Here is a 27,174-nt window from a genome sequence, read left to right as displayed (position 1 = left end):
GGACGACGGTCGACTTTGGGTTCTCGAAAATACTTGGTTGGTTGATATTTTTGGGCACGTGGCAAGTTGAATTGCTGTGTTGATGTTTTGTCTGAAACTTATGTACTGAGTAAGATGAAAAATGATTGAATTAACCAAAACTAACATTAGAAGAAAATTGTCAGGAAGAGGTCGACGCTAATATGAACTCTAGTGAAACAAAAATCGTTTATTGAAAACAGTTACAATACAACATAACGTCCAATATTCAGGTCATAACAGAATGAAGCTTCACAATAGATTCAATAAATGTACAACAAATCCAGACTGTAACATACTTGAAGTTTCCCAGAAATACACAGTATTTTTTTATGGTAAAGTTTGGCCATCTATGTCTTGCAGCTTTCTAGTATGGATGCTTTCGAAAATTCCAAACAAAATAAACACATACTTTAATGTAAAATTATATAACAGCTGAATAGTTCAATTTGTAAGTAAACGGTACTAAGCAAATGCCAAGCCTGCCCTCTACTGGACGTTTGATGTACAGGCATTTGAGCAGCTGTCCAGTTAAAGCTCAATTTATACAAAAGTAATGAACATTTAGTATGTTTTTGAAGTGAAAGTGAAGTGTCAACTGTCCCGTTTTCAACAGACCTGGTCACAAGCCCCCAGCATTGTGTCATTCACGCTTTATGTTATCTGATGAGAAAGCACATTAAGTCACAATGATTGCTGTTCCAATATTACAGACACTTGTTAAATTCTCCAAGTCAAGATAAATTGTGATATCTGACGTATATATTGTACAAAAAAGTGCTCTGTCAGATTACTTTATTGCATGAATACACTTTTATTGATGGTTCTGGATGTGTGTATGTCAAATTCCCAAGTCCCAGATTCAAGCTTACCAGTTTTAAGGGGAACTCAAACGAGAACCTCTGACACAACCGCTGGAAGAACGCATCTCTCTCTTCCTTGTCTGCAAAGTCAAAGAACTTTGCTTGTTCTGGTGTGGTAGGAAAGGCTGGTGTCAAGGTCAAATTCTTCACATCCTCCCTTGCAACTATCCCATCACAGTTGACTCCTGGGTTGCCTGTTCCCTGATTGGCCGGGGGAGTTGCCAGGCCGTCATGAGGCATCTCCAAGAGCACACAGGAATTGAAGGTAACTTTCTTCCTGCACCTAATGGTCCTGATCTTCCCTTGCTGTGACACGAAAGAATCATTAGGAATCATCATCATTTGTACATTGCTGTACAGAAAAGCATCTGTTGTAACTGTGCTTGTAAAATCCTCATCATTATCTTCTCCTCTCAGGTTTTTACAGGACTCACTATGCACTTTTTTTCCCTCTCCCCCAGCCCATTTTCCCCTCCCATAAAGAACCTCAAAAGTTTAAGATATGTGTACTGTAGATATAGCTCCTACCCTGGGTATTTTTGTGGGCACTGGGGGTGCACTGTATCCACAAGGTAGAGGAGTTCTCTCGATGGACACATTCAACAATTTCTCTACAAACAAAATCAAATCAGACAGAAATCACCTGTGCCCCCAAAAACCTCAAAGGTGTGTTTGTTCCAAGCAAAGCGGCACGGAGGCCCAGAACAAGTGGTCATATGAGTCAGTAACTAAATACCTTCTGTTGAGCCAGCTGCTGGATCAGTGCCAGAGGGGTATCTACAGTACAAGGTACAAACACACACCCAACAATAAAGAATAATGTGCTTGTGTACAGTAGGGTAGCTGAGGGCATACAGAGTATATTTCTTATCCTCTTGTGAATTCGTGGACACACAATGTTTTGTACCTACTTCTAAAGAAACACTAATCTAATACATAAAAGTAAATTAAATGTTTTTTAGCTACCACTACACCGCTGGTTGCCTCTCCTGTAGGAGTGATGATAAAGAGACATGGTGAGCTACCTGTTCTCAGGATCTCTGTCATCATGTACCTCAGAGAAATCTGTGAAAGGGAGACACAAGGAGTCGTCACCTTTGAATGCCTGCAAAAATGACCTGAGCCAGAGAGAAGAACAATTTAGTTTCAAACACATCCCTGTTTTCATGTCTACTAAGCTGCAACTGAAGATGAAATGGATCAATTTTAATACCGAAATAAAATATACTTAAAAGGGGTCATTGATTGCAAAACCGAATTTACCTTGTCACAGTTGAATAACGACAGTTCAGTGGGTAAAATGGACATACAGTGAACCCCAAAGTCCATTGACACCTCTTTCCTATGCAAATCTCACAATAAAAAAAATGTAGCTGTAAAACGGTGCCACCAAACTGACGTCAGTTCGGTGGCTCCACCTTTTTTGGCTTTGGTCTGTACCTTCGTCACGCCCCAAAATTTGCTGCGTGCTGCTCTGTGTACTTCCACAGAATTACAAAGAACATTTTTCAAGGATATTGAAAATGGACTACGGTCGTAAATGCAGTGTTCCAGCCTGTACAGGGAATGCTGACACTTTTCAGAGTCTTTCCAAGGAACCAAATACTTGACGGGCTGTGATGTTTGTCTATGAGAAGATTCCTGTGCAGTTCGACACTCAATTACACATTTGCTCGAACCATTTCACCACGGACAGTTTTGAAAACCTGGGACAATGTAAAGCAGGATTTGCTATGAAGCTGTTGCTGAAAAGAGGTGCTGTTCCGACCTTATGTTAATCACAGCCGCAAGCTGTAGTATGATGTTGTCGCTAACAGTTATTAGCAATGCTAACGTATCCTGCCTGTATCTAGCATCGGTAGAATGTGTGATGATTTAGTTTACTGTCAATGGGGCTAACGTTATTTCATGTTCCTGACTGTTTCATTCAAATAAATAACTTTAGAGTTGTCATGTAAATCTACAATTCAAGATGCATGTTTGTCCAGATCTATTTTTCAGCAAGATAGCTAGAGCTAACTGAATTTGAGTTGAATCACGATAGTTTGTTTGCTAAGCTGTAGTGCTAACGTTACCCACCTAAGCCGATCCTGTTTGCTTCGACAACAGAAGTGGAAACAACTAACGTAATCATTTCAAATGATATCTAGTCAATCTGTTGAAAACAGTGTTGTGTAGACTCAATAGATTTATTTGTATGTTTTTATTTCATGTCTCCACCTTCTTGTGTCAGTGAGTGCTGTTGGACGTGTTGTGTCTTTGCTCCACAGCTTCACTCGTTGTAAACCAACCAATCAGCGCGCAGCTCATCTATATATTCATGAGCATACCATAAAAGGAGAAAACCTAACGTTTTTTCCCAGGACAAATTCACAAGAAGCATGAGCGGGCATAGAACAGCACCCGGGCCATTTTCTGCCCAACCAATGTTACATACCCTATTCGCAGACCTTAAGGAAAAGTGTGAAATACCCCCCAAAAAACAGTCAATCAACCCTTTAAACTCAGATTGATGAGTTGATAAACTGATTGAAAGTAGGTTGTGATGTAGGTACCTTTGGTGGAAGAGAGTTTGGGTGATTGATTGATTGAAGTTAGGCAGTGATGTTGTACATATAAAGGAGAGATAAATTGGGTGATTTAATGATAGATTAATTAAGGTAGGTTGAGGTGAAGGTACCTCAGATGGAGGAGAGGTTGGGTGATTGATTGAAATTAGGTAGTGATGCAGGTACCTATGATGGAGGACAGGTTGGGGGGCTGCTGCATGTTGATGTCTTCCGCATAACTGAGGTCCAGGAGGGTGGAGTTCTTTACCGGCAGCTCCTCTGGCTCCACCAAGCTGGGGAACATGACTGGTTCCTCTGAGCCACAGCGGAGAGAGGTAGGAGAAGGAGAGGAGTGGGGGATAAGGAGGCTGATAAGGCAAAGAGGAATGCAAGTAAATTCTACTGACAATTTTGTTACAACACATACAAAGATGTGCTAAACGCACACATACACACCCAAGACTTCCTCTCTGCGGAACACCTCGGGGGAAAACAGACTGGTGCAACTGCTGGTATCCATGGAAGAGGAGGAATCATCACAGTCTGACAGAAAAGAGGACACGCCTGCGGGCAGAGCTGCATCTGCACCAGCAGAGTACGAGAGAATCACTCGCCATTTTCATAGAGAAATACTTGATGAAGCACAGATGCCAGCTGTTGGAAGTATTTCATCTGCTTATCATCTACTATGCTTTGCCTATGCTTTGTACTTACCCGGAAAAGGACAGTGTTTACAACCATACATTTGAATATAAAAAAAATTATGATTTCAATTCTGTGCTTACAACAGTAACCAGGCCACATCCCATAGTGACAAGACCAAGACTCCACCACAGCAACACCATTCTAAGGACGCGTGTCCATGTAGTGTTTGTCTCGCGCTGGCAAGGCATTGAGGAGCGCTTCATCCCAGTGCTTCATCAGCTCTTGACTGCCAGCTGGACGAGCATAAACAATACTGTTGTATTTTCTCGGCTAACTTAAACTAATCATTAATGGCCATTTTCAATTCGCTGAGCTCGAAAGTGTGACAAAAAAAAAAATCTCCTTTGAGAAAATTCTCAGTTTTTGACCAGTGGACGCACAAAAAAAGTGTGTTCTGAAAAGACACTGGGTGCTGTGCTTTTTCTGTAAGCAGCCGCATATGCTCTTTCCTTATTGGGAACATTTGGGGAAGAATTCACAGAAGCTGGTGCTCAGAAAAAAAACGCTATATGGACACTAAGCCTAAATCAGTTATCTAGAATGAATGCATGCATTCAATGACTGTATCTATACAGGTAGACTACACCACTGGTCTGTGTATATATTTTCTAGTACTCATTGGTGGTCTTTTTAAACTCCACCTGAACTTTCTTCTGGGCTGTAGGTCACCGTGCTGGGCTAAAAATCAGGAAGAACAGGAGTCATGAGTTTCACTTTGTGCTGCTCCAGTTTAAGAGTTAAATAAACACGGTTAAGTAGTAGTACATAAACATACAGTAGAGTTAGATCGCAGTAACCTGTCTGTGTTGTGAGTAGAGGGCCTGACAGATCTGTCAAAAGGGCATTCACAAAAAACAGTGATCAAACAATGATATTGAGCGATCCATTGCCTTGTGAATAGGCCATAATTTAAAAAAACAATTCCAAGGATACGTTACAGGACAGCTCACCTATCATTAAAGCTTTCTGATTCGTTGATGGGAGACAGAACCCTGCTCACGGTTCGACAAGGCCTGGAGCAAAGTCTCCTAAATTCTGGAAAGTAGAGAGAATGTAGAAAAGGCTTCTTGAGTCTGAAAGTGTTTTACCTTGCCAATCTGCCCTCTAACAACCTTTTAAAGAAATGCATAGGCACTGTGTCCCAAGTGAAACTATAATGTGTTCATAATTTACAGTACTAATTATTATGCTTTTAAACAAAGCAACAAACATAATGGGAGTTCAACCTGTGATCTCTTGATCAAGAGTCAAATGCTCTACCATTGAGCTATAACCATCCAGGGATGGATTTATTATTTGTAAGGTCCTTGGCACACATGTCTCAAAGGCCCTCCACTTTGTTACACACTTGAATGAGGATCATACAGGAATTACAACAGTACTAATCAATACAGGTAAAACAACACACAGCCCACTGAACATATATTGTGCCAATTGGGTTTAATCTGGCTGACTAACAAGATGGTTTGTTACACATAACCATCTGGGAAGTTGTGCTTGGACACTGTATGAAAAAGGGCAGACACTTAAAAAAATACTTATCAGGTGATTGGCTTAACCATGTGCCCATTACTGTCTATGGCAGGCTAACTTCAACCACAACCAAAGCTTCCAGTACGGTGGCGCCGTCAGGGGGGGGCCACACTGATAAAGTTGCTGCTCCCCCCCACTGGCACAGTGCCCACGATGGTGGAATTTTGGAATTATAGATAGATAGTGCAGTTCTCAGTGGTTTTGCTACCTATATTTGTCAGATCACAATTGAAATTCTCTGTCATCTCTGAAGTACTTGTTCAACTTCCACATCTATTCAAGTCAAATTGCCAATTATGTGGTAGCCTACATTCATGCAAATGATTATGTAGCCTTCATTTGTCTGCTGTTGTAATACGTATAAATTGCTTGTTATGTTGATCAAAATGTACTATATTTACATGTAATCATTTAGCAGACACTCTTATCCAGAGCGACGTACAGTAAGTACAGGGACATTCCCCCGAGGCAAGTAGGGTGAAGTGCCTTGCCCAAGGACACAACGTAATTTGACACGGCCAGAAACGAACTGGCAACCTTCTGATTAAAAACGCGATTCCCTAACCGCTGAGCCATCTGACCCCCTATATTGGTTCTGTATTAAATTGTCTTACCACCACAAACATCTAAACATTTAGTTCATAACAGAAGTCATTACATGCATAATGGTTAATCCACTTGTCATAATTGTAGGCCTAATTCACCATACAGCACTTGTACATTTGTACACACAATGTGCAGGCAGTTTTGATATGAGTAAACACATACATTTATGTAACAAAATTCACTGATCTATACTGAAAGTATATCCACTTTATATTGTCTTTCTGTTAGCTAGCCAGCCCCTTTGAAAATAGCTTAATATCGGTTGTAAAAGCAAATTTGCTTCTAAATAACTGAACAGGATTTCCCTAACTACACTGTAAAGGAAGTTTTCCGACGACACTGTATTTCTAGATTGATATGATTTGCCAGATTGATACAAATTATTTATTCGGTTACAGCACGAGTCATTCGACAGAGTGGTGATGAACATCAAATGCATACAGCCTTATATACACTTATATCTATATGGTCAATCAATAAATGTATAACTTCCTCTGTGATTGGCCCACTCCCTTAAAGAATACAATGTATCAACCTAACACAATACAGTGACAGCTAAGACAACAGAGCCTCAGGACCAGGGGCCTCATGTATAAAAGATTGCACAGCTTTCATACTAGAAGATGGCGTACGGGCAAAACTTGAAAAGTACCTACGCACATAAATATTCACATGCATAAAACTGGTCGTACGCCAGGTCCTGAGCACCTTTCTTTTATAAATCACAATCAACGTTGAGATTGACCGCACGTGAACGAGCTGCTGACCCCGCCTTGCCTCCTCCCATAAATGAATATGCAGATTGCCTATAAATGCGCTCCTGAGGTCATTTCTTTGACTGAATTAAAATGTCTAAACACGCAATAAAGAACAATTTCACAGACTGAGATCGAGGTTCTAACAACAGAGGTGAAGGCGAGAAAATGTGTCCTGTTTGGCGGCCTGTCATCAGGTATTAGCAACAAAAGAAAGTCGGCGGAGTGGAAAACTATCATTTGCGCCCTTTCTTGTTTTTAACCTGTAGCATTTTGCTAAATATAAAGTGCAGGAGAACCGGGGCGAAAATAATGCGGGTGAAAGTAACAAAGCGATTTTCTCAGAGCCCTGACTACATTTGACACAACCGTGTGTTACCTTCGTCCCAACTGACGGGGTCGAAAGTGACATTGTGCAACTTGTGTTCAAAATTAAATTATACTGAAGTTGTTCGACATTTGTACAAAATACCACTTGGTATTGATAGACCACACTTGTGAGTTACGCGTTATGTAATATAACACGTTACCCCCTATTATTACTTGTGAGTAACGAAGTAGGCTAATATAACGCGTTGCTTTTTGACATTGAGTAATATTATTACAGTTACTTATTTAGGTAACTTGCGTTACTTGTCCAAGTTACTGCATAAATTCAACAAATGACTTAAATAGCCTTATAAATACAGATTGTTGCCTAAAACGACACTACCTGGGTGCAGTAGCCTGACAGTTTGTCTTTGTCTTCACAACAGCAATCATGGCCGCAGAACGTGTTACGTTTTCGGCGTGGAAATATTCACACTATTTCGTTTTCATTGAAGATATTGGAAGAAACATTCAGGTTAAATGCAAACTGTGCCCCAACAAAATATAATCTACTGCCTTCAAACGTCTCGAAAGTGTCCACAGAGAAACGAAGCTGGAAGCTAGCGAAAAATCCACTTTAAACCATAAGAGAGATGGAGACCCGTTTCCACAACTCGCTACTAAAAGTAATAGTGAAAGCAGAGTGCGAATTATACAATGACAATCGGGGAGGTCAACTTCTTCTCCAGGGCGTAAAGTAATATTTACGATAACAGGTAAGCACGATATATAAATGTATCGACCCCCCCTAGGCCGCAAGGTGAACCACAAGTCTGTGCAACACAGTCCTAGCGAAAAACAGGAACATCTGCCTGTCTCACAGGCACTTTTGCAGCCGCAGTGTATCCAGGGGCGTAGCCAGGACATTATTTCTGGGGGGGCCAGCTCTGGCCAGTCTTTTATTTGGGGTGACACTTGATTGTCAAAAACTACTATTTTAAAACTCACACACTGCATCACTCAGAGCAGCAGTTTTCTAACGGTATCCAGTGGTTAGCTGCTAGTCTCCATTGAAGCGCTGTCAGAATGCAGGTAAGTTGGTTTGCGTCTTGCGCTGTTGATGGGGGCGTGGCCCAACATGTTGCGAATATGGGGCTTGTAGCGTAAGTGACAAATGACAATATAAGACGACTTTATAAAAAAAAAAAAAAAAATGCATTTTTTCAGCTTTATACCGTTTCTGTTCATGCAAAACACTGTCAGGGGCCGAATTTCTGGTCATCCAGGTGACATGCAAGGTCCCAACCTCTATTTGCCAACCCAAAATCCTATTACGCCACCAAAATCCTATTACGCTCTAAAGAAACTAGTTCTGCATAAAACATAGACGCATCGACAATCGACTGGAATTTTTGCGACAAACTTTTTTTTGGTAGCTAAGTATGGAGTTAGATTAGTTTCATAATTCAACCCTCCGATTTGTAACTCGTGTTCTCCGATTTGTAACTGTGTTCGTCAGGTTGCAAACAAATGTAATGGGGCCATTTATTTGTGAATCGCGTTACATTTATGAATCACGAAATACATTTGTGAATCGCGTTACATTCAAGTAAAGTAATTTATTTGAGTAGTACAGAAATTAATAATGTAACTTAATCACACTACTTGTACTGAACAGTAATAAGTAATAACTAATATATGACTTTTTTGAGTAACTTCCCCCAACACTGATCGTGACATGTTATTAAGTGGTGGAAGATTAAACAGTATAGGCTATATAGCATTTCCCGTTTGGGTTTTGGCATTTTGATGTGAATCATCCACATTAATGATCAAACTTTTATTTTTATGTTTTTTGAACAGTCAACGTGATAGGACAGTAACTATAGTGGAAACTTTATTTTGTAATGTTGGGTGAGTTTCGGCACTTTTCAGTTAGAATTCGCCACGTTACAAAGCCAGACAAGACTTTGCGGACGGCCCGCACATTCTCACGTCAAGTTAATTTTTATACATCACACCGTGTGCGTGAAAACTAGAGTACGGAAGCTTTTCGTGCATACGCAACGTTTATACATGAGGCCCCTGGTCTCCTAGGCTCCTTTGATGTTACATCTCTCCCCAGAACAGGAGATAATAAAGCTACAGCAAGCTGACCATCCAAATGGATAACTGTCCTTTGTGTGGTCATTTTCAAACAAGAATGAATTAAATACAAACAATGAAACAGAAAAAGTCAAAAGTTCAAAGCAGCTTACTGTATGTCTTCAATTGACCCTTTCTAGAACTTCCCATCAGGTCATAAATAGCTGAAGACAATCAGACTTCATTCACTACAAGATAAAAGGCCATATAAGATTCTACACCCATTCTCCAGGGTCAAGTGTCCCACAGAAAATGTTGCACCTAAAAACCTTACTTAAACTAGTCACTGACTGTCCATTATTAATGGACAGCCAGTTAAAGCTTTAAAGTTTTACCACTATTAAAACATATTTAACCTAAAATTTCCATCACAATGCTTAGTTTCATTTAATTGCGAATGCCTTTGTTACAGTTTTTTCCAATTGCTTAAGCACAATTTTGAAAACAGGGCTCACTTTGACAAAACACAACTAACGATTCACTCAACCAGACACACAAGTAGCTTAACACCTCCAATCTTTTGCGAAATGAAACACTTCGTTCAAAACTATACAATAATTTATAAAACCCCAATTCTGTCACAACACCGTATGCCACACACATGGTTCATAATATTTGACTGTTTGAAGCAGTTACACACTGTTGTGCACAATTTAAAACACTTTTACACTAACTATTCTTTTCTAATGATATAACCTGCTTGATTTTGTCAGAGATATTGTTACAGTAGAGTACGTAAAAGTACATGAATATGTTGACCAAACACAACACACAAGACCAGTACTGCACACTGATATTTACTGTATTTCTCCACATTGTCCAGGTAAAGGTTGCATTTTGTTCAAAAATCAGAACATATTTCAAATTGAATACTGTATAGTAGGCTACATACTGTAAACACAGTAAATACATTTGTGGAGACAAATGAAAGTATTCAGCAAATGAAATACAGTACATTGTTTCAATCATGGACTGCAGTGAATGTGTACAAAAAAAGTACTGATGTAGTGCATATAGTAGGCTACATTGCACTGTACTGTAGACAGTAGAGAAAAGTAGTTTTCACCTGTGCTCTTGTCGAAATGTCCAAATTACTGTTGCAACAGTATATCTTCTGAGGTTGGGCTGAACTCTCTGTCCAGCCTCTCTCAATGTTGCCCCATGGTTCAAAACATGGTCAACCAATGTAATGTTTCATTAGATACTGTAAATTTGGCCCTATTCTTCCACGGCCTCCAGGTCTACCTCTCCCTCTCCCTACCACTCTTCCTCCACGGGCTCCCCCTTTCATCCTCACTCTCCCGCTCTCTCTTCCTGCAACATTGCCTTCCATTTTTGATGAGGACAAGTAAACTGACCTGTTGCCTTTTTATACTGCTTACACCTGATTGGTATGTTTACAATTAAGCACTTTAGTGCTTGTACACCTGACGTGGGGGTCAGATGGCTGAGCGGTTAGGGAGTCGGGCTATTAATCAGAAGGTTGTTGGTTCGATTCCCGGCAGTGCTAAATGACGTTGTGTCCTTGGGCAAGGCACTTCACCCTACTTGCCTCGGGGAGAATGTCCCTGTACTTAATGTAAGTCGCCCTGGATCAGAGCGTCTGCTAAATGACTAAATGTAAATGACGTCCGTGTTTGATCCATTTGTTCACATGGGTGGCAGACAAGGCAGACTTCATCCCAGCGTTTGCATCTCATGCTTCTCTTCATGCCCTTGTGCTGACAGAGACATGGATCCGCCCTGAGAACACTGCAACTCCAGCTGCTCTCTCCGTCAACCACTCCTTCACTCACTCACCCCGCTCAACCGGGCGGGGTGGTGGGACAGGGTTGCTTCTTTCCCCACATATTAAATACACATCCACACCACTCCCTGTTACTGCCAAATCATTTGAACACCATTATGCGATGCTAACTGATCGTATCAAAGCATGCTTAATTGTTCTCTATCGCCCACTAGGCCCGCTAGCCGACTTTGTGGAGGAGCTGGACATGCTCCTCAGCGTCCTCCCGGATGATGGAACCCCCCTGATAGTCCTTGGGAACTTCAACATCCACCTCCAAGGAACTCAGGCCGTCGACTTCTTGTCTCTCCTGACCTCCTTCGACCTGACGCTGCTGAGCACACCGGCGACCCACAAGGCAGGCAAACAGCTAGACCTCATCCTGACACGTAACTGTATCACTGACTTAACCTCTGTAACCCCACTGCATATTTCTGATCACTACTTTATCCAATTCTCTATCTCTCTCCCTCCAACTCCTTCTACCTCCCCTCCCCTGGGTAACTTTCCGGCGCAACCTCCGCTCCCTATCCCCCTCCCATTTCTCCTCTATTGTAACATCCTCCCTCCCCCCCATTGACGAGTTCTCTAACACTGCCACCGACACCTTGTTAACCACTTTAACTGCATCACTTGACTCTCTCTGTCCCCTGTCAACCAGGCCTGCACAATCTTCTCCCTCCTGCCCGTGGCTTACGGATGTTATTCGTGAAGAACGGTCCACCCTTCGGGCAGCTGAGAGGAGATGGCGCAAGTCCAAAGGCGGTCTGGACCTTGATAAGTATCACTCCCTCCTCAAATCCTTCTCTTCTCACATAACTGGTGCTAAAACCCTCTACTTTCTGAACAAAATTAACTGCTTCAAACCCCCACAAACTTTTCTCTACCTTCTCCACCCTTCTTAACCCACCTCCCCCACCCCCTCCCTCCACCCTGACAGCAGACGACTTCTCCTACTTCTTTGAGAAAAAAGTCGCCGACATTAGCAGTCGGTTCCCTAAACCCACCTTTCCTACCCTCTCACCCTCCATGACTGACCCAACTAAATTTTTCTCCCCTGTCTGAGGCAGAGATCTCTGACCTCATTCTCTCTCATCGCCCCACCTCCTGTCCCCTTGATCCTATACCCTCCCCTCTCTTTCAAACCATCTCCCTCTCCATCATAACTTTTCTTCTCCATGTCCTAAACTCCTCTCTCACCTCTGGCACCTTCCCCTCTGCCTTCAAACAGGCTAGAGTTACCCCTCTACTCAAAAAACCCTCCCTTAACCCTGCCGTTCTCCAGAACTACAGACCGGTATCACTGTTACCCTTCCTTTCAAAAACAATTGAACGTGCTGTATCTAACCAGTATCTTTGGGAGTAAGGTGGCTGAGCGGTTAGGGAATCGGGCTAGTAATCTGAAGGTTGCCAGTTCGATTCCCGGTCATGCCAACTGACATTGTGTCCTTGGGCAAGGCACTTCACCCTACTTGCCTCGGGGGAATGTCCCTGTACTTACTGTAAGTCGCTCTGGATAAGAGCGTCTGCTAAATGACTAAATGTAAATGTAACCAGCTGTCTAACTTTCTCTCTCAGAACAACCGGCTTGACCCTAACCAATCGGGCTTCAAGACTGGCCACTCCACAGAGACTGCCCTCCTTTCAGTCACCACTGCCCTCCAGTCTGCCAGAGCGGCTTCCAGGTCATCCGTTATCATTCTGCTGGACCTTTCTGCAGCGTTTGATACGGTTAACCACCAGATCCTGCTCGCCAGACTTTCTGAGATGGGCATCACTGGCACTGCACTCCAGTGGATCTCATCCTACCTGTCGGGAAGATCCTACCAGGTTTCCTGGGGAGGCAAACTGTCAGGCCCTCGCCAGCTCTCCACTGGTGTCCCACAGGGCTCCGTCCTTGGACCCCTCCTCTTCTCTCTGTAAACCACCTCACTTGGACCAATCATCACCTCCCATGGCTTCTCCTACCACTGCTACGCTGACGACACGCAGCTGTACCTGTCGTTCCCCCCGACCGATCCGGGGATCTCAGCTAGGATTGAGGCCTGCCTCACAGACATCTCCGCCTGGATGACCGAGCACCACCTCCAGCTGAACCTCGCCAAAACAGAACTTCTCATCATCCCGGCTAAACCCTCCATCTCCCACGATCTCTCAATCACCCTGGGATCTGCGACGGTGACCCCTTCATCCTCTGCCAGGAACCTTGGGGTTACCATGGACGACGAGCTCTCCCTCACGGCCCACATTGCTGCGGTCTCCCGGTCGTGTAGATTCACCCTGTACAACATCCGGAAGATCAGGAGATACCTGTCTGAGCACTCCACCCAGCTGCTAGTCCAAGCACTCGTCCTCTCCAAGTTGGACTATTGCTCGCTGGTCTCCCAGCATGTGCAACCCGCCCTCTTCAGAGGATTCAGAACGCGGCGGCCCGCCTGGTCTACAATCTACCCAGACGCTCCCATGTTACCCCGCTCCTCATCTCTCTCCACTGGCTACCTATCATGGCCCGTATCAGATTCAAGACCCTGGTATTGACCTTCCGAGCAGTGAACGGGACTGCACCCATCTACATCAAGTCTCTCCTGCAGCCTTACACCCCCACCCGTCACCTACGGTCTTCTTCAGACAACCACCTGGTGGTCCCACCGCTCAAGACCGCCCGGTCCCAACACAAGCTCTTCTCCTGTCTGGCCCCCCAGTGGTGGAATCAACTCCCCACCTCCATCAGAGACACTGACTGTCTCTCCACCTTCAAGAAAAGGCTCAAGACGCACTTGTTCCAGGAGTACAACGGTACTTAGGAACGGTTCGCTTGACCCGATGTTAGTTTCCTCAAGGATCACAATGACTCTTGCTTAGAGACTTGTTGCTCTTGTGGTTAGTGGTAACTGATTTAAATTTTTGTTCTCGCTGTGATATATTGTTTTATTACTGTTGCTTGCTTTTTTCCACAGGTACACTAGCACTTGTTCATGTTGTTTACTTGTAACTTGTTTAACTACATGCTCTTATGGTTCTTCCCTTTGGCACTTACTTTGGTTGTTCACAATGTGTGCTTCATGTTTTGGCTACTCCCGATGTTTTTTGGCTATCTTGTTGTTATGATCAGTGACCTATGCACTTTGTAAAGCTCTCTCTTGGAAGTCGCTTTGGATAAAAGCGTCTGCTAAATGAATAAATGTAAATTTTACAAGGCAGTGTGTTGAATAGGCAATTAAGTTACATAATCTTATATTTCTGTGTCTAATGTAGAACAGTGTATTTAGTGGCCCTTGTACGTACATTTGCAAACGTAGCGTTATCTACGCCATGGCCAACCCGCAGACAGAGCACGCTGTGATACTTCAGCTTACGTTGTATTTACCAACAGTGCAGTTCATCGCACTGTTGAATGTGCCTCCTCCTCTCTTTCTATCATGGATCAGCCACCAAAGTCAAAACAGCGAAAACAAAGATTTAGTGATAACAACATCCCAACATAACGTGGCAACATTTGGATTTTGTTGCAGTAGTCTTTGTAAAATACGTGCTGTGGGTCAGACAACGCCATGTAGGCATAGGCTACTTCTCAACCTCGATGATTAACTTTGTGTCGTCAATCTTCCCAAATTTCTCAGTTGGTTTGTGATGTAGCTTATGGGTTTCAGTCGCACAAATAATTTGCGTTTGGTGTCAACACAGCATATGGCTAATGCTGTGTTGTCTTAAACTAAGTTTATGCAACTGGCCTGCTCAGTCTCAGGTTAAAAGTCAAGCTGAATTTAGCTGTGTTGTAGTGATGTGTCGTTCGTGAACGATTCGTTCATTTTGAACGAATCCTTACAAGGACTCGGGAGTAACGAGTCCTCTCAAAGAGTGATTCGTCATTTTCTCGTGGCCGCGCATCGGGACTGTTGCATAGACTCGTCCAGGTAAACAGAAATGATTCGTTCATTTCCTGACTCGGTCTTTCTACGAGTCTTTGGATCATTTTTCACATTACCTGCATAGGCTCTGTACTGGTAGCTAGAGGAAACGAACGATTCGTTCATTTCCCGACTCGGTCTTTCTACGAGTCTTTGAATCATTTTTCACGTGACCTGCATTGTATTTTTTTGTAGAGGAAACTGTTTCCTCATTCCCTTTCGCGTGGCCGCTGTTTTAGTAAGACGTGAATGATATTCGCTCAAGTCATCATACTGACTGGTTTTGTTATTTTCACTTAACATTTACACTTACAGTTTAGTGCAGTGTAATTGTTTGCCGTGATAATTAAATGCTAGTGTGATAATAAATGACCAAATCATACAAACTGTCATGATACATTATTTTAATGCAGTTTATTTTCAATTTATTTTAAAATAGTATCTGCTGGTGCACATGTCATGCACTAACCTACATGAGAATATGATACGTGTTTGCAGTGGACGAACCAAATCAGTAAAATGATCCGAACTTCCCATCACTACGGTAGTTATTTCAGAAGAACCAAAACAACATGTTGCCTGAAGGCCAACGTAGTTAATAAATCCGTGACTGAATTACCGAAATTCCCATGTGCTTCAGTAGCTCGCGGTGTAATGCAATGGACTACAATGATGGATGTGTTTTTGCTCGTGGGACTCGAATATATATATTTTTTTCTTAACTTCCATTTATTATGGCGTGAATGGCTATAATGTAGTGCTCACTAAATTTGTTCAGAATATAAAATTATGAAATGAATTGATTTCAAAAGATATAGCGAAGAAACACTCAGCCATACACGAAATCGCCTAGGAAACGAATAGACCCATGTTGTGTTTCAAAGGGTTACGCGTAGGCTATTTTGATCGTATTTTCTGGGTTAACAGCAACGTTCTTAGTATGAATTTTTAATATGTGGTGTCAGAAGGAGCTGTGATGTCGTAGAAAATAGGGCTACAGCCTCGAAACAACCCCAAATACGTGATTAGTAGCCTACATTCGGGTAGTGTCTATGGGAATCAGTTGTTTTAGAAGAAGCCAAAACAAGATATTACCTGAAGGCCAACGTAGTTAATAAATAGGCTACGTAACGATTTAGCCGATCTTTTATGAGCTAGAATAGCTCGCAGTGTGAAGCAATGGTTGAAGCTTTGGTGTACCACGTGTTTTTGCTCTACTGCGATCAAATCCCACTTCATGCGAGCCTGCAAATGTTTTATTTTGTCTCCATTTATTTAGTCGTGAATGGATGTAATGTAGTACGCACGTAGCCTATACTTTCATATTCGCCGCAGCAAATATGCGATCCGACTTGAAAATCGCCAGTAATATGTTTGTGAATTTGTGACGAATCAGGTGATAGAGGAAGACTGATGTGAACGCACAACTGAGGAACCAGTTAGCGTGGAAAACAGTTGGGCGACAACACCGGTAGCCCCTTGCGAAAATCAGTCCCCAACACGATCCCCAATGTAAACTTGAATTGGTATTAGAATGTTCTAAAATAACTGCTCCAATGACATTGGAAATGTAATAGAAAGCATCTTCCTGATTCTTACTGCCTCTTTTTGCCGACGTCTTCAATGGGGTATCCCGCCCTCGCCATCGCTGGTTGTGAAAGCGAGCTTGAATCTGCACCCGCGGTCTCGAGGTCAGGTCCTTGGTCCGGACATTTGTGCGCCCCATTTGGCCAATTGTAGGTAAAACTGAAAGTATTATTCTCTTAATTTACAAATAATTTACGTAATCATGTCCGTGTCAATTTACAAAGGTGGTGTTTGGTGTCAAAACAAGACAAAAGTGAATGGCCTTGTTGACCATGTTGTGACAAGACAGTTGGGCTAGCTAGAGCTAGCTAGCTAGCTCTCTAAAAAGCATCCCTTACTGTGTACATTTTAAAGCAGTACGTTACTAACCTCGATCTTAAAGAGGTTTGCCTTCAACGTTAGATTGTCCCAGTTAACTAGCCAGACACATTGGATACAGACATATACTTATTTTTTTACGAACCTAGTAGTTAACTATTCAAGTTTTACTACTACGCTGCAGGTCATTTTTGTTGTTTCCGGAATCTGCAGGGACGCCGGCGTAAGTAGGCATAGCTACTGTTCATGTCCAGTCTTTAAATAGCTACGTTGAGAATACAAACTCAAGTTTTGAAGACAGGCAAGTGACAACATTAATTAATTGCTTTTTACCTGACATCTTTGAAAGACAGATGCAATGATTAATGCATCCATGGCCAGGATATAATTATAAAATATGACATGATTTTAAAAGTGACCTACAACAGCAACTATGCAATACACTTAAAATTTATTTAGTGCTAATAAAATTATTATGCCTATTTGGAGAGAAATGTCATCGTGTGATAACGAAAATATGAGTAGGCCTAGACTACTTGTTCTGAGCAGGTGTCAGTGAACAGGCTGTAAAACTGTTGGTTAAGTTACAGACACTCATGAAAAACTGATGCTAATTATCTGGGAAACATTTTCTAACAGCAGTCAAGTTGTCATTGTTTGTGTCAAACAAGTTGTGAATTTGTTGTTACATTAAAACAGGAGATCATGACTTTGTGCTGGAAGTGATGCTCGAGCTCAAGTGGTTTCCTTTGTGGGTGACCGAAACTCAATGCATGACACTTCAGAGCCCTGACACGAGAATAAAGAAAAGATTAAATCCATTCCATAGTGTTTTTATTTATCTTTCCCCATCCCCCTTCCCTCCCCTTCACTATCCCTATTGCTGCACTCATACAATACAACGATATGGTGCTGGTACCATTTTACAGCAGATTAAATAAATAAATAAAGAGTACAATTCATCTCACTACACGCAAAATGTCAAGAAATGTCATTCAAACCATTGCTTAAATATGCTTATACTTAGCTGTCCTCATATGTACATCAACATTGTTATACTTTGGGACTGTACTTAACTCAAAAAGCCTAGACAATTTCTCTACGTAAACCCACGTTTTTTTTTCTTCTAACTTATTTCCAAGTCCTTTAGTTGTTTGTTTCCTCCTCTGTCAGAATGTGGAGTTCACTGCAGGCTACGCGAGAGGTAAGCCTTGCAATATAACTTGTATACTGACTGGGCTGGCTGACAGACTGGCTGGACACATCTCAAGGTCATGACAGCAACAGCCTTGTCAGAGAAGGGCGAACAGCATGCAGTGCCCTGAGTCCATGTTTGCTTCTTTTATCTCTCTATTTTTATTCTATTTTCTGTGTTGAACTGGCAAACTCTTGGGGTGCAACTTGGAGAATCCTCAGGAATCGTGTCAGTGAAGGTATCGTGATCAAGGCGACAGTAGACCACACACAGAACAAAAGGGAGCATGCAGACTGTTGCTGCAGTGTCGATGTATTCATATCTAGAGAAGGACACGTCAGGTGCGTAGTACAACGTGTGTCTTGTGAGAGAGAAGACCGGGGATACAACTGGTGGTACAATGTCAGTAAACTTCACACGATACTGCACTTTTGTTTCTGTGGTTGAGCTGCTGTCACATGTTAACAGCAGTTCGACTCAATTCATTTGGTTGGAGTCTTGGGTGGATGGCTGATTGGTTGGTTGTTAGAGCCTGTTCAATTGGTAGGATTGTCAAGTGTGTGGGTGTGGTGATGTGCGGTTATGGGAAGAGTGAGGAAGGGACAAGTGATGATTGTTGACCTGTAGACTGGGAACTGGGCATTTGATTGGATTTGTAGAAGTCATTCACATGGAGATGTTGTTGTAAAGAACTTCAATCTTCTCCTTGAAGAACTCTTTCAGCTCTGGCCGCTTGGCCTTCAGCGTTGGGGTCAGCAAGCCATTCTGTATGGAGAACATCTCACTATGAACGTAGATGTCTTTCACCTGGGCAAGTACACAGAAATAGAATATTAGACATTTAGTTATTTAGCAGACGCTCTTATCCAGAGCTTTATACAGCAAGCCTTAGGCCAGGCTTTTATGTAACCTTTACTTAACCAAGTTAATTATACTGAGCTTCAATCATTTTTTAATTCAAGTCATGCTGAAAAAGTCTTCTCACTGATTTTGTCTTGAATACTTTTTATCCTACAATTCCTATAAGCCACCTGTTCAAAGGAGTGGAGTCCACTGGCCTTGCCAAGTCTTTGCAAGTCTTCCATGATGGCCTTCTTCAGTTCCTATACACATGCACACACACAGAAACACAGACATACACTGTGACTCAACAGCACTCTAGACACAATTTCAATGCATTTGCTTTTTTGAGTGTACGAGCTGCACCAGACACCTACTGTATTTTTACAGAGATCCCTGTAGCTGCCATCCATGCCCTTCTTCTTTGCCCAGCCTGGCATGACCTCCGGGTCAGGAACCACAATGCCAACCAAACAGGACTATGGGGGGAGGGGGATACCATCAGGGATCATCATCCTTCTCCTTTTGGGTTAGGGAACTAGCTACAGTATTGCTATCACTTTCCCACCCAGCAAACAACAATACCAAATGCATGGTAGATTTATGGTGAAAATAAAAAATATTAAGCATGTAATATTATCAGTCAAAGTGCCCCTTTAATGTGCGCCAATGGAACTGGGTGTGCAGTTTTGAGTCACACCTGTAGACTGTCTCCATGGACATAAAGCTGTGACACAGGCTCACTCCTGATATAGATGTTCTCGATCTTCTCTGGGGAGATGTACTCTCCCTGAGCTAGCTTGAAGATGTGTTTCTTCCTGTCGATTATTTTCAGCGTGCCATTCTGAAGAGGAGGAGGAGGTTAGGCTTATTAAACAATCTCAGAATATCATTAATAAAATCATTTTATTTAGGGAGAGAAGAGTGGGAGGCTTGGAGAGGAAAAGAGATTAGAGGAGAAGAGAGAATTGAGGAGAGCGGAGAGAGCAGAGGAAAGGAGAGTAAATAGGATGGGAGGGAAGTGGAGGAAGAGATGAGAGGTGAGGGCTGGTACGTACAGGTAGCCACTTCCCAATGTCCCCAGTGTGGAGCCAGCCCTCAGAGTCCAGGGTCTCTGCTGTCTTCTCTGGGTCTTTGAGGTAGCCCTTAAACACATTAGGTCCCTTCACACACACCTGGAGGGAGAGGGAGGGAGGGAGATTGTCTCAGTATGTGTGAGACTCTTGGAGATAGTTGGTGAGCCTGTTAGGGAAGGAGTGGATATAGTAGAGAGAAAATCTTGGGAGAGACTATATATGTATTCCTTCACCTCTCCTTCCCCCTTCACAGCAAAGTAGTTCTTATCTGCTACATCCACCAGCTTGATCAGGTTGCATGGTAGTGGAGCACCCACGTGACCTGCAGGTCAACATCACAACAACAAACACACAGTTAAAGATGTGTAAACATACAGTCAGCAGTAGCAACTCTGTTCTTTGATTAAATACTGCTATTTAACAGCAGAGGGCACTATCGCACTATTATATTTCTATGAGATTACTGTAACCCAAACAGCTGATTTCTTATAATCCATCAGTCTACAGTAAATACACATCCAGTTACATGAATCTATTTATTCACTGAGCAGTGTGTGTGTGTGTTTATGTCTGCTTATGTGCGGATGTGTAAGCCTTTGTGTGGGGGGGTGTATCTCCAGGTTATAACAGAAAAATGCAGAACCTTTTAGGAACCGTGGAAACTATGACATCTGAGGTCCCCAATCTACTATCTAAATATGTAATCTGGACATCCGTTTATGGTGGTGAGGAGCAAAGTCTGTGAGTTGAGGAAGCAGCAAGTAATGCTATTATCTGGCAGACAGAGTAGAGAAGGGGTAGGAGGGTGTAGTGTGTGTGACTGGTATATGGGTCAAAACATTCACTAATGTACCAGAGCTACAAAGGTGACCTACAATCATAGCTGTACATAACATAACCCCATAGTTCCTGGCAAGTGCTATCAGCTTGCATAACTGTGTAACTAAACCATTCTATACTGAAACTGATCTATAAAACTATACCTCAATAACACTGCTGATCTACAACTGTAGTTCTATGATACAATATAAAGTGGCAGGACTGGTATGGCCTATGAGTCTGAGGCCTTCTTCAGTCATTCAGTGTGAAAATAATGTTTAACAGTCATATCAGTCCTTACCACACACACCATGAACCAGTTAGTGTTTGACACGTCATACTAGCCCTATTAGCCTGTATAATAACTACAGTGTCAGCTCAGTTGGAGACTGATCTGGAGAAAAACAAGTCCAGTCACCATCAGTTACGGGTTCAAAGCCATAGAGGGTGTGCTACGTGTCCTTTGCTTGTACTTCTAATGACCAGCCACATACATGTACAGCCAGTTACCTGAGGTCCAGTCTCCAGGTGTGGTGAACGTGCACCCAGCTGTGCATTCTGTCTGTCCGTACGCCTCGTATACCTACACACACAGACACACACATGCATAAATATACACACATATACACAAGGTATACAAGACTATAAGTGTGTAAAACTTTCTCATGATATATGCTATGCATGTGTATGCATCTGTATGAATGTACGCATTCTATGTGTGTTTTGCTCACCTGACAGCCCAGCGCAGCTCGGAGGAATCCCAGCACAGTTGGAGAGGCAGGGGCGGCCCCAGTGATGATCATCCTCAGCCTGCCTCCCAGACTGGCCTGGAAACACACAGGGTTAGGGCTTACTGGAGGTCAGCTAAACTAACCCACACATTTGCTGTGTGGAAATATTTTCAGGAGCAGACAGGAAACAACTGTAGGAGAGATATCGGTCACTATGACCCAAAGACAAACAATGGGGGGAAGAGGAAAACAAGAGAAGGGAGGTGAGAAGGAGAGTTGTGTAGGAGGACGAGGAGGGAGGTGATAGATGGAGGACAAGGATAAATGTGGAGGAGGAAGGAGAAGAAGAGGAGACGGTCTACCTGTATCTTACTGAAGAAGATCTTATCCCATAGGCTGTCACTGCGAATGACCCCTGCGCTGACCTCCGCCCCTTTTCTCCTGGCAGCAAAGTTGAGCAACCAACGCTTCACAGGGGTGTTGGCCTGGCTAAAGATCTGGGAACACAGAAATAAACACACAGCCATAGAAACAGTCACATTGAAATAAACATACATAAAAAACATCACTCTCCATTTGTACAATATACAGTATGTATATATGTGAATAATATATACCAACAGTTGTAGGACAGGTTTGTTTTGTTACACAGACAGACATGTGTTGGTAGCAGTGAGTCTCACCTTGTCATACATGCGGTTGAGCAGACGAGGCACCACAGGGAAGATGGTGGGACGCAAGGCCTTCATGTCCTCTGACAGCAGGCGGATATCACCCTGGAAAAACCCTATCCTGCCACCGTGACAGTACACCACCGACTACACACACACACACACACACACACACAATGGGAAAAAACATTAACTGTCAACACACACAAAACAGAGACACAGGGGCCACAACAACTCTTTGTGGCTACAAGAACTGAGAGAAAAAACTCTTGGTCATGAAAGAATGTGTAAAACGAATAATCCTGATAGGATTCTTTGTTAAAGGCAGAGGCGTAGCCACGGGTAGACCTGGGTAGGCACAGGCCTACCCAATTTGTTCTAAGGCCTACCCAAAAACGAAAATATCTCAAAAAAATTATGCACCGGGTGCACATCGCAAAGTAAACTAGAGAGGGTACAATTTCTGGGGAAATTGTAGGGTGTGCTTGCTTGCGTCGGTTGCACAGGGGTCCGTTTTTTAATGACATTTTTACAACTAATATTTCTGTATATTTTATATAAAAATGCATAGGGCCTACTTATTATTTATAAAGATTACATAGATTTAAAAGCATATTTTTTTTGCTGCTCATTTACAACTGAAAATACGAGTGAAGTGTAGAATGAAATAGATGTCTTCTCATTTCCCCTGCAAGAGGCAGCCTCAACGTTGAATCAAAACGAATACATTTGGCAGACCGGTGTAAAAATTTACCTAATCTCTATGACTTAAACGTCATCTTAAGTTTTTCCCTTCTCATGATATTTTCAGGCATTTAGCCTACTCATTGCATTCATTCATTAATAAAGAACCCCCTTTGGAGATTATTCTACGACGTTACCCGGCAGTAGAAGATGGAATCGCGATTCAAACAGTACCATCTGCTAACTGAAAATATGCCCCCCAAAACGTAAATAAGCTTGACATTTATTTAGTGGAAAATCGCTCATTCATAAAAAGCTCACTGGTAGCGATCATTGTCAGTAACAACGCAAAATGCGATATAGCCCTGTGTGGAGAAGCTGCCCCGGTAAATTGTACTACTACGGTAAAGTACTAGACTACTGTTCGTCTTGGTAGCGATTGCGTTGGTTGAATTGGATTTAACGTTCCGTTGTACGGTTTAAGCTGAAATTAATTATTTTCATGAACAGATTGACAACGTTTAGGCTGTGGCAATGAAGTTCAGGTTAGTAGTTAGATAGACTTTTGATTTAAGTAAGGGGAGTGCCGAACATGTTCTGTCGCCGTTTGACTTCCTAAACAGCTGTGTAGTGTAGATGTTTTTGTAGTGTGTCTCGCGTAAGCTACAGCGTTGCAGTGAGCTACACTGGTTTGAAACCACAGGTAATGGTAATTTCACCAACAAATCGTTTACTAATGTCAGAATAAATCCTACAACGAAAATGTATATGTGAGGAATGTTTATTTTAACGATTGAAAACAGATAACGCTACATCATAGACCACTGTAGTATGTGTTGCCCGGGCAACACAGGCTAATGTCATGATGCTAATACTTCAGTGAAATAGTAGACTACTGTTTCCGAAAGTAGATGTACTTCCTTAATAATATCAGCTTATACTGTACATTACACATCACAATTGTGTGTCATATCACAAAGTAAAATGAGTAAATAGTTATCACCCTGGCCTCTTTGCTTGTGGCGTTTCTGCAGCTGCCTTGCAGTAAAGCTATAGTTAGCCTAGCTATCCCCCAAGTTAACAGATGCGAAACGAATGTTCTGCCAAAAGTAGTCACGCGTGTTTTCGTGACGTTAGTGACGTAGTGACGTTAGTAACGTCAGTGACTGTGGCTAGCAAATTAGCCACCGTTAGCTTCACTTTTCGCCACAAAAACTTAACTTGAGCCTAAACCATGCAACTGAACGTAAATTCCAATAGAAGCAACTCAATCGCTACCAAGACGAAACTTTTGACACCTACGTTGTCTATGTAGGCCAAATATTGACTGAGTTTTAGGGGGGCAAAAAGAAATTTAAAAAAATAAAATAATAATAATATATATGTGAGAGAACAAAGGTTGTGCCCTTGCCGAAGGCAAAGCACACCCAATAATATATATGTGAGAGAACAAAGGTTGTGCCCTTGCCGAAGGCAAAGCACACCCAATAAGGAAAAAACTGAAAAGATGCCTATCCATATTTTTCTAGGCCTACCCAAAAATATTATTCTGGCTTCGCCCCTGCTTCAAGGACTGTGAGAAATCTGTGAGAAATATTATTGATTAGGCTGATTGTACTGAAGGATTGTACTTTTCAATGTGGAGTGAGCCAATGACAGAAGGGCCAGCTGTGTGTTTGTATTGTGATTGTAAGGATGGACAAATGACTCTTGAGATCTGTGTGCTATACAATGGTGTGTTGAAGGAAGTTATTTGTGGTTCAATGGCATGCACCTGACCAGTGCTGGGGTCAAATGTAATGGTTAAACTCTGTGTAAATTAATCCGTTAAAGTATGCATACAGAGAAATGCACACTGAAAAGTGATTGTGCGCACGTGAACGAGTCGTTGTCCACACCCTGTCAACTCACATATTTTACCTTACATGGTTGTTGAAATGCCCATATTTTGTCAAGTTTCTCAATAAACTTCTAAATTAACCCATTGTGAACAATGAATGGTTCTTAAGGAGAAATGACAACTTAAAAACTGGAGAAAATAAATAAACTTTACTGAATGTGAAATGGAGATCTTAATTAGCAAAATAGGAGGAGCATCTTGTTTGGTGGCCTTTGAGGACACAAAATCAGTTGATTTTATTTTTGTTGCAATTTGTGTGAGGTTGACCCACATTTTGGCGTAAAATGACTGGACATTCACAACTATTTTCCCAGGCCTCCAGGGAAATCTGTTCCCCCAGGGAAATCAGTTCCCCCCTGTATTCTCAGTGTAAAAGACTGATGTATAGATGAAACTTGCTATACATAATGATCTTAGTAACATACATCACCAGCATCACTGTATTGCATATAAATGGCCACTCTAATATACAGGGGGGGAACCACTGTCCTCAGGCCTCCAGGAAAATCTGTTCCCCTTGTGTTCTCAGTGTAAAAGACTAATGTAAAATATTTGAAAAATATTTTCTACAAAAAGTTTTGAAATGTTGAAAATGTCCAAAAATAGGTTTGCATCATTGATGAGTACAGTACATTTTTTCTAAATGACCATTTAAAAGCATACAAACTGCCACGTGGTATTGTATTTAATAGAGGAGGTTTTCTTTAAAAAAATATATGGTCTGCCACACAAATGTACAATTCAAGTAAAATGATATTAGATTAGAAAATGATATGAAAAATTCTGAGACTGAGCCTCGTACCCGAAGACACGTCAGCAGAGGAACGAATCTTTAACCCGAAGACTCGGTCGGCAGAGGACCGAATCTTTAACCCGAAGACATGCTCGGCAGAGAAACAAATCTTTTACCCGAAGACTCGGTCGGCAGAGGAACAAATCTTTAACCCGAAGACACGGTCGGGAGGGTACGAGTGTTTGGATAATTTTTCACGTGACCTGAATAGGCTTAGTACTGGTAGAGGAAACCGAAACCAAGAGAAACCACGACTGTGTCTTTGGATACGAGTCTTTGGTACATTTTCCACGTGATCTGAATACATATGCTCCGAAAAGATAACATAAAGGATTTTGGTTTAGCAGTAAGCATTTAGCGTGAATGATATTCGTTCTTTGATTACAGGTTACATCAATCTTTGATTGATTACAAGTTGTTATTTTGGTAATTTTTGCAACTTTTGTTTAACTTTACTTACAGTTCAGTGTGGCGTGATAATTAAATGCTGGAACGTAACGTGATAATAATTTCAAATCATACAGAGTGTCATGATGCTTTGTATTTAATGCAGGAATTTTAATTAATTTATTATTATGTATTTTTTTATAAATTGGAAACTGAAGAAACACCTGAACACCCATTTTCATGCATACACGGCTTCGTACATTTGGCCCTGGTGTCAACTGGATTCTCTGCGGTTCTTTCTAGGAAACTAATTGGAGCTGTGTTTATGGGATTTATGTACAGTATTACTGTTTTACTGTGTTATTGTGATACTGTGTTAAACTCTCAATGCTTAAACTTCCAATGATGTTCAATAAAAAATGCTAGATTGATATTAAGTAAATAAACTCCTGTGTACAATAAATTGATATAATATGATAACTTAAGTGAACAAAAAGCACTTATGGTAAAGAGATTCAGAGAATTATTCTTTATCTGGGAGCTTTATTATGCATCCTAATGGTCTTTTGGAGACAGAAGCCCAGGCCCCAGCACCACTAAGCTCCATCACCTTTTTGTGGTACATTTATTCCTTACAAGCATGGTCAACATTGAGAGGGCTGTTTATTTTCTGGAAGAACTGAGAGCAACCAGGGTCCTACAACAACATCTTTGTATGACTTTTGTAGTTCCCCGCAATCTTTCTACAAGGTTCTGTGAGGTTCTGCAGGGGAACTGTTGAACATGGGATTGTGGCTGTAGGAGGTGCATGAGAGGCAGTCGAAGAACCCTGTCTGGAGTAGTCTAACAGCATGCCGGACCGCTCAGGGTTGCGTTTCCCAATAACGATGGATCGTAGCTGTTACGAAGGTTCTCTATTATCAAAATAACGATCCATCGTTATTTCTAACGTGCGTTTCCCGAACATGCTCGTAAGGAGAACCATCGTACGTGTCT

At 42.0% G+C, this 27,174-nt stretch overlaps 2 protein-coding genes across 7 annotated transcripts in view; both read right to left on the bottom strand.

The window, feature by feature from the left end:
- Positions 1-207: 207 nt before the first annotated feature.
- LOC136933651 (uncharacterized) lies at positions 208-17,269 on the bottom strand. 5 transcript variants are annotated; one of them, XM_067229127.1, is made up of 12 exons: positions 17,134-17,269; positions 16,777-16,923; positions 5,086-5,170; positions 4,911-4,965; positions 4,777-4,813; positions 3,887-4,012; positions 3,617-3,745; positions 1,907-1,946; positions 1,618-1,658; positions 1,410-1,492; positions 891-1,187; positions 208-681 (listed from the first exon to the last, which is right to left on the bottom strand). In XM_067229127.1, the coding sequence occupies exons 2-12, from the start codon at positions 16,901-16,903 to the stop codon at positions 673-675; spliced, it is 1,029 nt and encodes a 342-aa protein (XP_067085228.1). In that variant the 5' UTR covers positions 16,904-16,923; positions 17,134-17,269; the 3' UTR covers positions 208-672. The 5 variants fall into 5 exon arrangements, with proteins under 5 accessions (XP_067085228.1, XP_067085229.1, XP_067085230.1 ...); XM_067229128.1 differs by having other exon boundaries at positions 3,617-3,736; XM_067229129.1 differs by lacking the exons at positions 16,777-16,923; positions 17,134-17,269 and having other exon boundaries at positions 1,907-1,999; positions 3,617-3,798; positions 5,086-5,130.
- A 693-nt stretch (positions 17,270-17,962) lies between these two features.
- Positions 17,963-27,174, bottom strand: part of acsl6 (acyl-CoA synthetase long chain family member 6) — a 32,283-nt gene continuing 23,071 nt past the window's right edge. For both annotated transcript variants that reach the window (XM_067228793.1, XM_067228794.1), the window contains 10 exons: positions 22,427-22,561; positions 22,106-22,240; positions 21,744-21,839; positions 21,523-21,595; positions 20,427-20,515; positions 20,176-20,292; positions 19,818-19,961; positions 19,495-19,596; positions 19,309-19,380; positions 17,963-19,084 (listed from right to left, as the gene is read on the bottom strand). In XM_067228793.1, the coding sequence (XP_067084894.1) occupies positions 18,944-19,084; positions 19,309-19,380; positions 19,495-19,596; positions 19,818-19,961; positions 20,176-20,292; positions 20,427-20,515; positions 21,523-21,595; positions 21,744-21,839; positions 22,106-22,240; positions 22,427-22,561 (1,104 nt within the window). In that variant the 3' untranslated portion in view covers positions 17,963-18,943. The remainder of the gene's footprint in view (positions 19,085-19,308; positions 19,381-19,494; positions 19,597-19,817; positions 19,962-20,175; positions 20,293-20,426; positions 20,516-21,522; positions 21,596-21,743; positions 21,840-22,105; positions 22,241-22,426; positions 22,562-27,174) is intronic.

This window comes from Osmerus mordax, chromosome 25 (genome assembly GCF_038355195.1).
Source record: "Osmerus mordax isolate fOsmMor3 chromosome 25, fOsmMor3.pri, whole genome shotgun sequence".
NCBI lineage: Eukaryota > Metazoa > Chordata > Actinopteri > Osmeriformes > Osmeridae > Osmerus > Osmerus mordax.
This window is presented reverse-complemented; position numbering and strand designations above follow the sequence as displayed.